Below are 10,899 nucleotides of genomic sequence, written 5' to 3'. Positions count from 1 at the left end.
TCTCATCATTCATGCTTGCTCTTGGCTTTTCTCCTGGTTGTGGCTTTGTGATTTGTTTTATCCAATCATATTTCAGCCCTAAGGCCTTCAGAGTTGGTACTGCTGGGCTGGGAGCTTAAAATGAATGGCAAAGAGATGTTTGTTTAACCAATCAGTTTTTGAGTTGGCACCAGGCTGATGCCTTCTAGCGGGATCACATTTATGTTATGTTGGCGATTTGAGTGATTTGATTGGATGATCAGAGAATTTATTATTGTACATTTCCATTTAGTATCTCACTCCAGTCACCAAGCTCCATGTTTTGAAACTTGTTGAACTGAAGAGAGAACTTGTACAGAAATGTTTCATTGTTGGTATAGGTATAATATTTTGCACCTGAAGAACATTTTAGTTATGCTGATGATTAAAGGAAAATGAATCGTCAAAAACAGGCAACAGGGTACAGGCAATTCACAATTAACAAATAAGTCAGAAATCTGAATAAAAAAAATTATTCGAACCAAACTCGATAAATCATTTCCTGGTTGCCAGAGGCTACTGATGTTAGTATGCTCTACGGCCTCCAGAGGTCAGGTATGCACCAATTTTAACGTTTCTCATCTACGTGCGTTGTTCAGGTTCTGTGGTCTTTTGCTTAGAACAGTTTTCTTGATTGTCTCTGTTGAGGTTTCTACTGCGTTTCAGAATGACTTGAGTTGAACAGTGCACAATGTGAACTTCAACCCACAGAATATTGGAGCTGAATCTAACTGTGTTTTCATGGAGATGAATCTGTGATTAGAGCTGATCCACAAACAACAGTGACAGTGAGTCCAGTCGTGGTGATTTCTTTTATTCTCAGCTGTGTTAGGAGACTGACTTCAGCCACAGTTACAGACACTTCTCAGCCTCATTCTCAGTGTCACACACACACATTTCATCACACTTGTTTTATGTGTGTCGTCAAAATTTCAGCTGCGTTTCATCTGTAATTTAACCCGGCAGAGAATATATTAATGATTGATTAAAATGGACACGCTCAGTGAGATGTCGGTGAAGAGAGAGAGTGCAGGGACAGGAGGAGGTCTGCTTCTAGTTGTCATCTTAGAGCAGCAGATAGAAGAAGAGCAGAGGAACAGAGAGTGAGATGAAGTGAGAGATGGGAACCAGGTTCTCTCCACCTGCAAACACACTGCCATCCTCTAGGGTGCTCATCTGCACTGTGGTAGGTGTGTGTGTGGTGGTGGTGGTGCTGATGCTGGTGGCTGTTGCAGGTGAACAGACAAAGTCTAAATCTGGATCTCTGCCTCCAGAGGTGAAAGTTACAAAGCCAAGTGTGTTCCCTGTGGTGATGTTTTTGATCCAGTCTTCGTACCTGGACACAGCGGTGTAGACCGCTGGTATGTTGGGTTTGGCACAGGCCTCTCCAAAACTCACGATTCCATTCTGGACCCACCTTGAACTGACTGGGTCCACTTTGACCACCATTGGTCCTCCAGAATCTCCCTAAGTAAAAGACAGTGAAAACAAGATTTTCAGTATTAACCAAAAAAAACTCTGCAAAGTCAACACTCCTGGACAAGTCCCCAGAATCAAGTCCCCATGACAGACATGACCTGTGGTGGTCTCTGTGATCCAGGGTCAAGTCTCGGAGACAGTCTCTGTGATCTAGGGTCAAGTCTCGGGGACAGTCTCTGTGATCCAGGGTCAAGTCTCGGAGACAGTCTCTGTGATCTAGGGTCAAGTCTCGGGGACAGTCTCTGTGGTCTATTCTGACAGCAGTGGTTCTACCCTGAAGTCTGTGGTCTTTGTTTCATGTCTCAGACTAAAGAAACCTGATTGGATTAAACCTCATGTCCAGTGCTTCTGACTGAAGTCTTAAAACTATGACATTGTCGAGTGAGAATTAACACAGCCCCGAATAATTCTGAGGATCTGACACCCCCTTTTGGAGCTCTTTATTGGTGTACTCCCCATGGCCTATTGATCAACAGAACATTTCATATAAAAACAGTGGTGGTCACCTGACAGGCGTCTTTCCCTCCCTCACTGGTTCCAGCACAGATCATGAACTCTGTGATCAGATACCACTGCAGACACTGACACTCATTGTTTCCCACCACAGGTAGATTGACCTCCTGCAGTACGTCGGACAGACTGTATGCTGGGGACAAGAAGTCAGAGTAACCAACCATCATCATGTCTCTGTTTGACTTGACCACATCACAGCTTACCGTCGGGGTCAGTGTTTCCCCAGCCCGTCACCCAGGTGCTCGTCCCAGTGTAGAAGGTGCTGTTGCTTGTGGGTAAACAAATAGGTCTTATGTAATTGGTAAAATCCACAGGACTATCCAGCTTCACAAGACAAATGTCATGTTCGTTGGTCAGAAGGTTGTACGACTCATGACACTGAATCTCAGAAACGCTTCGTGAGACTTCGTTGAAGTTTGGACCGGTCTTTATGAGGCGGCCCACATAAACAGTAATGGTGTTTTTTTCAAACCTAAAAAGAATCAAATAACAATAAAACAACAAGACTCTCATCTTGGCTCTGTGACTGATAAAGTACCTTGAATGCATCCTCACCCAGATAGACAATGAGCAGCGGTCAACACCCACAGGTTAGAGATTAGAGACCCGCCGCAGAAGTGCGCACCGTCTGTCTCCAGAGAAACTTGCCAGGGCCATACTCCTGGAGATGAATTCTCACCTCCAACTATTCTGGTGTTCAGAGGAGCAATTCCACACTCTAGAAGAGATGTGTTCTTAGACTTTCATCATTATCCAAATTCTGTGATTGACCTATGTGCACATGGTCATCTCCCTCTTACACCGACTGTAACAACAACAGGTTCGCAAACCACTCACTCTCTCCATTTGGACTCTAGAACTGAACTAAACTAAACTAAACTGGGACCAAAAACCACTGGTTTTCTCCATGGACTTTAGTGTGTGAGAGTGTTTTACTGTCTAGCAGTGAGATAATGAGTTCATAAATGATGTTCATGTCAGTGTAATGGAAACAGATTGTTCTTAATCTGGTTTACCACTACAGTATGATTACTACAGTGGCGTAGTGTCACTTAATGACAGGTTTCCAACTACTTGATGAATGTGTGAAGGTAGTTTGACTCACCCAGCTCTGCTTGACAGCCTGAAACAGCAGAGAGAGCGAGAGTGTTAACAGGAAGCAGAAAATATAATTATTTCATCACCTTGTGTCAGTGATATTTTTCTTACTCTTATTATCCCTGGAGATTTAACTACAAACAATATTTTTTTAAAAATTGCCAAAATAATTGAGACAATATAGGAGGAAAGTGAACTCCTTGTCACTGTGACACAGCTCACCACTGCACACAACCAAATGTGACCTCTGTTTTTAACCCATCACCAAAGTGAACAGTGGCAGCTTTAAGAACCAGGGAGCAGTGAGTGGAGACGGAGCCATGACAGAGCACCTCAGTGGGAACTTGGCAGATGGTGGACTAGAACCTGGACCCTTCTGGACCCAATTCTGCTTCCTTAACCACTAAGCCACCACCGCCCCCTTTTTTTAATATTAGAACCTGAAGCCAACTCTGCTTCATGAACCACTGAGCCACCACTGCTATAATTCACACCTTTTAAAATTTGAAGTCCAATTCAATTAAAATAATCTGATGCTAATCCACTTCAGGTTTGTCAGATTACATTACCCCAGGATACAATTGGCTTCTGCTATATTTTGTAGCTTTTTTTATCATTAACACAAATCATAATAATAAACCAAGAACCAAGTTAAGATTTAACGCCGTCCATCAGACAGCTGCTGATGAGCAGAGGCTGTGGAACATTGACAGCAAAAAGTCAAGGACATCAAGACAACAGCAGTGAGGACAGGAGTGAATGGAGGAGTGTGTCCTCCACTCTGAACAATCTTTTATAATCTTGTTTCTTTACCTGGAGATAAGAGAAGGCAGGTCAGAGTGAAAGCCGAGAAAAAGAGTTGAAGAGCCATCTCCACTGTTTATCCTTCACTTTGTTTCAAGTCTATAACCGTGTGATGTTTCTGGGCTGCACCTGCATCATGTTCACAACATATGAAGACAAACATGTTAGTCTGGATTCTCTCTAGGCTCATTAACATTGCTGCCACTGCTGCTCCATAAGGTCACACACACACACACACACCTCCTGTAAAGGTCATTAACCACTCAGTGACTCTGGGTGAACGTAAACCGTTGGGCTGTTGTCGAGGCCCTAATATTGTTAAATACTTCACCTTTAGCTGCCTACCAAACACCTGTGGGTTTAGTAGGAAAAAAACAACCTTGAATTAGAACTCTTTGTGTGTGTGTGTGTGTGTGTGTACCCTTTCTTACACAAACCTTTAGCCTTACACACTAATACTTATAAAACAGGTTAAGCTGACAAAACTACATTACTATAAATTATTGTCCAAGCAAACACACACACCCACACGCACACGTGAGTTCTCATTGTACATGTGTTGGATGGACTTACTCTCCCCTGGTGGAAACAGCACCAGTCCAGGTGGAGTGGTTAAAGAAGACTGCAGCTGGTTCCTGTCATGTCCCCAGGTTGGGCACCACTGATGTAATAGAGAAGACGTGATTTACTTCACCTTTTAATGACATGGAATCTTAGATTTCTTTGTCACAGTTTTTGTATTTTTTTTTTTCAAACAAAACAGCAGGAAAAACTACAAATAGAAAAACAAAAACAAACAAGGAAACAAAAAACCAAAGGAAAGAACAGCTGAGGTTTTCACTGCTGCTCCCCCTCTGCTCCTGCTCTGCATCTCCTCATCTCCACTCCTTTATTTCTCTGAAAGAAACGATGCTCCAAACATCAGATCAATAAGGTTGAGTCTTTGGAGGTACAGTGTAATCAGATTACAGACTAACAGGCTATTTCATGCTGACTAGAGTAATACCATGTGCGTGTGTGCGTGAATAATGGCACAGTTGAGAGGATAATTAATGGGTGAGCGTAAATGGATGTGAGTGATGGAATGTGTGTTTATCTTGATTACACATAGTTGTGAGAACAATGTAATAAACACATATGACAAATGTAAGAACATTCTGTGTCGTGTGTGTGTGTGTGTGTGTCAGTCAGCTCTGAGAACTCATGACTTTCGCCGTGTACTGGTGTTACAGCGCAGCTTATGGCTTAAACACAGATTATACAAATAAAGAGAGTGTGTGTGAGGGCAGATGAAACATTGTTTTATTCCCACCCTCAGACAACAGCTGCATGTCAGTGAGTCAAACACCACCCACCACCCCCCCGTCCCTGTCTCCTGGTCTGTGGAGCCACTACCTTACCTTTAGTATCCAGACTTCCTGTTGTCAAATTAATGCTGAACAGGACCACTGAAGAGCACAGGGGGACTCTGTGACATCATCACTCTGCTGTGACATCATCACCCTCGCTCTAACACTAACTATTCTGTTGCCTCTCTCTCTCCTTCTCTCTCCTTCTCTCCTGCAGTAACTGTTTTCTATTGAAATTATTAAAATTCCACTCACATTCTTCCTCCTGCAGCAACACAATGACATTTCACATTGAATAAACATTATGCACACGCATAAACACAGGCGCATATCGACACTGATCATAGTCATCACACACGCAACAGAGTGTGTGTATGTGTGTGTGTGAGAGAGAGAGAGAGTGTGTGTGTGTGAGTCACTTGTTTTCAAACAAGTACACGGGTGAACAAAACAGAATGAGGTGAAAGTGACTCAGAGCAGAACTCAGCATTCAGACTCGCCTGAGTCCAGGATCTGGATCACAGTCAGAGTCAATTGAAATTGTTTTTACTGCAGGTTTACAAATTGATGTGCTTGAGTAGTGCGTGTGCGTGTGTGTGTGAAGCCATTTCCTCAATGGTCTCTGACTGTGTGAAGCAAATGACTGTGAATGACTCATCCAACCTCTGAGAGCAGAGTGGGAGGAAAACATCCCAGAATATTCTGGACTTATCTGTCTCTCTCCCCCTCTCTCTCTCTTCCTCTTTATCTCTCACACACGCGCGTGCACACAGACACACACACAGTCACTCCCACTCTTGTCTTCAGTAAAAGTGTGATGGTTTTGGGTTCAGGGCCTGAAACAGAACTCAACTCCTCATCCTCGTCTCATTCAAGGATTTTTTTTTTGTGGGCTGTTGCTGTTACGGCTGCTGTGACCTCCACAGACACAACAACACATCCAGTCAAACACACACACACACTCACACAAATTAAGGTGTCTGGATTTAGGGTTTGGCCAGGAGCTAGTGCACTAGCTGCGGTACTATCACCACACAAACAGAAGAGGAGGAGGAGGAAACAAACGGAGAAAAACACAACAACCGAGAGGTCACAGCACGACTGAGACACACAACTGAGGTTAGGGTGGAGCCTGAAGAATTTAGAAATGAACAGTAGGAGAGAGGTTGAAAAAAGAACACACAGTATGAGGATGTCCTGGAACTTCACTGAAAAAAACAAACTCATGTTCCTCCATCGCTTTTCCTTGTCCTTTTCTTTGTTGTTCTGTCGTTTGCCAGTCTTACGTTCAGTTCCTAACTGCAGAACGATAGAGTTTCATTTCTCTGAGCTGCAGAAGTCAATTCGGTCTAAGACCCCAGTATATTTCATATGCTGCACTGTGTTCACTATGTGACGACATTCTTCTGATTTGTGTGTAAGATCTTAATCTTACGTGTGATTGTCAGTGGAGTGCGGAGACTTTTCTGTGACTGAGAGGAAACGGGTATCATACTTTCAGTCTTTCACAACATTTACAGCTGCAGAATTAAAAAAAAAAAAGATTCACGTGAACAATCTATGGTCTAGATCACGGGTGTCAAACTCATTTTCACCGGGGGCCACATCATTAATACAGTTCCCCTTGAAGGGCCGGTTGTAAATGGAAGACTGCATAGATCAGGGGTCCCCAACCCCCGGTCTGCGGACTAGTACCAGTGAATATTAGTTATTCAAACTAAAAATATTGTTCAATGCTGTGTAATTAAAAAACCTTTAATTTCTTAGGTTAATAAACTCTGCTGCATTATCTTTATTAAATGCTTTTCTAGCTCCCAAGGGCCACACAAAACGGCTTGGCGGGGGCCCCCGGGCCTTGAGTTTGACACGTATGGTCTAGATCACTCATTTGTCTTTAAAAAAAGTTCTCATCCAGGTTTAGTTTTACACAACACAATGCAGCAAATATATGTAAATCATGGAACAGGACTTACAAAGGAGTACTGAGCACCACCTACAGGCCATAGGAGGGGAATCACAAACACTAAAAGAGAAAAAAAAAAACTAGTACCAGTGAATATTAGTTATTCAAACTAAAAATATTGTTCAATGCTGTGTAATTAAAAAACCTTTAATTTCTTAGGTTAATAAACTCTGCTGCATTAACTTTATTAAATGCTTTTTGAGCTCCCAAGGGCCACACAAAACGGCTTGGCGGGCCGCATTTGGCCCCCGGGCCTTGAGTTTGACACGTATGGTCTAGATCACTCATTTGTCTTTAAAAAAAGTTCTCATCCAGGTTTAGTTTTACACAACACAATGCAGCAAATATATGTAAATCATGGAACAGGACTTACAAAGGAGTACTGAGCACCACCTACAGGCCATAGGAGGGGAATCACAAACACTAAAAGAGAAAAAAAAAAACATAATAGAGCACAGGAATGTTTTAATACAACCTGGAGTCTGAATGAGCTGAGTCAGAATGAAAGGTGGAGGTGGAACCATGTGTTTGTACCAGGAGCAGAGTCTGAACCAGCAGACCTTGGAGGTGGAACCATGTGTTTGTAACAGGAGCAGAGTCTGAACCAGCAGACCTTTGACAGCCATGATCTTTTATGTTATAACAACAACAACAACAACAACAACAAGTGACAAGTCAAAGTATTTACTAGAACGATCCGAGAATTCTACCAGGGGTGGATGAGGAGCTGATGAAAGATTATCATTCAGTCTTCATCTCATCACTCTAATCTGATTTTTGAACTTAAACTCCAACAGTCAAGTCTGCTCCAGCCAACCTTCCTGCCAGTCTCAGCTCCCTGTTCTCAGCCTCACCTCCTACAGCTGCTCTGGTCTTTTTTCATGTCCTCTCCTCCTCCCCATGACTGCAGACACAGTCAGACGGTCTTCTTCCATTCAACACTCAAACCCTAGGAGTTTTTATCATGGACTCCCCTGCTGTTTGGTGAGTGTACTGCAAAGGTGAACTCCTCCCACTGGACTATGATTTAAATGGACATTAATATACAAAAGCTTCAGCTCGTGGTTATTACAGGGGTTGGCAGGCCGCAAAGACAGCCACGTATGGCACCACCTGCTGGAGGAGTGTGCTGCTGCAAGGCCTCACTAAAGCATAAAAAAAAGAATGTAGCAGTAATGATTTGCACCCACATCTGCAGAGAAAAAAAAAACAACAACTATCCTTTATGTTTCTTATTATTTTAAAGTTCATGTCAATGCTATCATTGTTAATATCAACACTATGAACAACACTGTTCACTTGGTGATGGGTTAAATGCAGAGGTTAAATTTCATTGTGCATGGTGCGCTGTGCTGTGTCACAAATGACAAAGATAAGTTTGTTTGTTTGTTTGTATGAATTAATGCCAATGGTGTGCCGTCAAGGCAGGCAAGGCCTTCTCTACTGGTCTAAACTGTACCACAATCAGTGATTTCTTTTTCAATATATTTGTCGTGAATATTTATAAAATAATACACAGTATTCTGTTCCTGTTGGATTTTCTCTTTGTTGTGCTGCTTCTAGCAGCATATAGTCCAGTATACGCTGCTTGTATCCAATCAAATTTCAGCCTCATGTGTTGCTAGGTTGAAAGAACCTAAATCGGACCTAAGGCGATTTAAAACGTATGCCATAAATACGACAGGACAGACTGAACTGATGGTTGAAGGTAGAAAAGGACTTGATGGAGGATATTCTGTGGAGTAACTGAACTCTTCTCAAGGAAAGAGAGGAGGGATTTTGTATACAACTAATAAGAAGTTTTGGTGAGTAAAATTAATTCTGTCTTTTTAATAATATTGTAAATGTATGATGTTGTTGTTGATGCTGTTTGATGTACATTATGTCACCGCTGTGGTTTTAGTGTTATGGCTCCATGAGTTATCTAGGACAGGGACCCCAAAGAGCAGTGGCGGTTTGGAATATTCTTTAATGGGATTTAACAAGACAAGACGTGAATACATATTTACGCTTTTAAAACATTTAAAATTAAAAGTTAAATTTTTAATTAATTCACACAAGCAGGCTATTTATGTGTGTTATGGCCATTTGAGGATTAATAAATATCCCTTATAAGAAAGGTTATTGCATTTTGTTTTGTTTTTCGAAGGTGTGGGGAATTTGGGGTGCGTCAACTGCCGATCTAGGAAATAATGACTCGTTATTACTACACTTCTGTATATTATTGATGGTCTCTATAGACACAATGAGATCATTAAGACATAGATTTATTCAGGCAGGGCGCCACTGGAGGCCCATCGCAGGTTTCTATGGAAACATCAGCTAGAATCTCAGGTTTGTGTTTGAGAATGTGCTGAGTGATGGTGAGACATCAGGTGTGGAGAAGATGAGGTGAAGGGGATATTTGACAGAACCAGTGGGCGTGGATCTCATTAATTCCTATTTTTATGTCCAGTCCTGGTCTGATGGGAGCAGGAGCGCAGTCTCAGTCGGGCAAACTTCTGAGTCTGCCCCTGAAGTCAAATCTGCTTTTGGGTTTTATTTTTTATATATTTTATACTTATTTTAATATATCACAACAATAGCATTCAGGTTTGTTATGATGGGAGTTTGTTATGATGTCCATGATGGGAGCCGCTGCTCTGCAACATTGAAGTGGTAGGAAATTCAATTTTAGCATTTTGAAATTAATTGCGTACGACACAGATTTGGCCTTTCAGTCTGTTCTGAAAGTCCTCAGTCAGCTAGCATTTAGCATAAGCTCCTTTCACTTTCTCCTGGCAATTAATGTTGGGCTTGATCTTCCAGCACTATGGGATGTCTGTTTCAGCGACGTGCGGTGAGGTTCATGGCTGGTGAGGCACTGACTCCTCTGGAGTCAGATTTACAATTGTAAGAACCGAAAAAGAACATCTTATTTCACTATCCATCCAACAGCACCGCCTGATACTGCTTCAATATCTATCAGCATTCGTCTTTCAATGACATTTACACCAACACAAACACATGTACATATTTGACCAACAAAGAACGTTTCTTTTTTACAAATGGACAGATCACCCTTCTTGTGTCTGAGCAATTCATATTTACTATAAACAAATTAAAGTATAGAGATGAGTGCAGCACAAGTTTAATTTTGACGTTCAGTAAAAATTTCAGTTGTTTTTCAAACTTTAAAATGCTGCTGTTTCAATCAAAGGTTGTCTATCAATTTGATAAGAAAAAAAAATGTAGGAAAAAATCACAACATCATCACAACGTTATCAAACACCTTTTCTACTTACTCCCATCTTATTTAAAAAAGAATAAAAACTTTTTAGCCTTACTTTTACTTATGGATGAAGTCCAAGGTTGTATCTCTCGGTCTTCCTTCACCTTAGCATCATAGATGCTAATGTTTAGCCTCCGTTGCTCATCCCATGCCAAACCAATCCTTGAATATCCAAACGTTTTTAAAGAAATCTGTCTTTGAACGTGCGTGGCTGATCTTTCATGTCTGCTGAGGCTTCTTTGCTAATGTTTCAGGTCACTGTATCCCGAGTTAGTCCAGACGTTATCACACGGTGAGAATAAAAGACAGGAAAGCAGTAATGGCGGTTTCTTGCAGGACAGCCACACAGCCAGTCTTTTCGTTTGTACCACTCCATTTGAAAAGAACGACTCTTCTGCCCCGTA

General features: G+C 41.8%; 1 protein-coding gene across 3 annotated transcripts; it reads right to left on the bottom strand.

Annotated features, from left to right (window-relative positions):
• Nucleotides 1–815: 815 nt before the first annotated feature.
• LOC103386387 (serine protease 27-like) lies at nt 816–10,779 on the bottom strand. Of its 3 annotated transcripts, XM_025054479.1 has the most exons (9): nt 10,551–10,779; nt 5,313–5,526; nt 4,486–4,809; nt 3,922–4,041; nt 3,116–3,133; nt 2,566–2,728; nt 2,214–2,482; nt 2,004–2,143; nt 816–1,485 (listed from the first exon to the last, which is right to left on the bottom strand). In XM_025054479.1, exons 4-9 carry the CDS (start codon nt 3,977–3,979, stop codon nt 1,084–1,086), a joined length of 1,050 nt encoding a protein of 349 aa, XP_024910247.1. In that variant the 5' UTR covers nt 3,980–4,041; nt 4,486–4,809; nt 5,313–5,526; nt 10,551–10,779; the 3' UTR covers nt 816–1,083. The 3 variants fall into 3 exon arrangements, with proteins under 3 accessions (XP_024910247.1, XP_024910248.1, XP_008318850.1); XM_025054480.1 differs by lacking the exon at nt 5,313–5,526; XM_008320628.3 differs by lacking the exon at nt 5,313–5,526 and having other exon boundaries at nt 4,486–4,573.
• Nucleotides 10,780–10,899: the final 120 nt, after the last annotated feature.

The sequence above is a fragment of the Cynoglossus semilaevis genome, chromosome 1 (genome assembly GCF_000523025.1).
Source record: "Cynoglossus semilaevis isolate Cse_v1.0 chromosome 1, Cse_v1.0, whole genome shotgun sequence".
NCBI classification, from domain to species: Eukaryota; Metazoa; Chordata; class Actinopteri; order Pleuronectiformes; family Cynoglossidae; genus Cynoglossus; species Cynoglossus semilaevis.
This window is presented reverse-complemented; position numbering and strand designations above follow the sequence as displayed.

Bases quoted from the DNA above. Each gene is read 5' to 3' on its own strand.
- LOC103386387 (XM_025054479.1), bottom strand. From the start codon at position 3,979: ATGGCTCTTCAACTCTTTTTCTCGGCTTTCACTCTGACCTGCCTTCTC. The intron at 2,483-2,565 runs GTGAGGATGCAT...GATTCTTTTTAG, and splicing joins GCTGCTCATTGTCTATCTGG to GTTTGAAAAAAACACCATTA. The intron at 2,144-2,213 runs GTAAGCTGTGAT...TCTTGTCCCCAG, and splicing joins GGGAAACACTGACCCCGACG to CATACAGTCTGTCCGACGTA.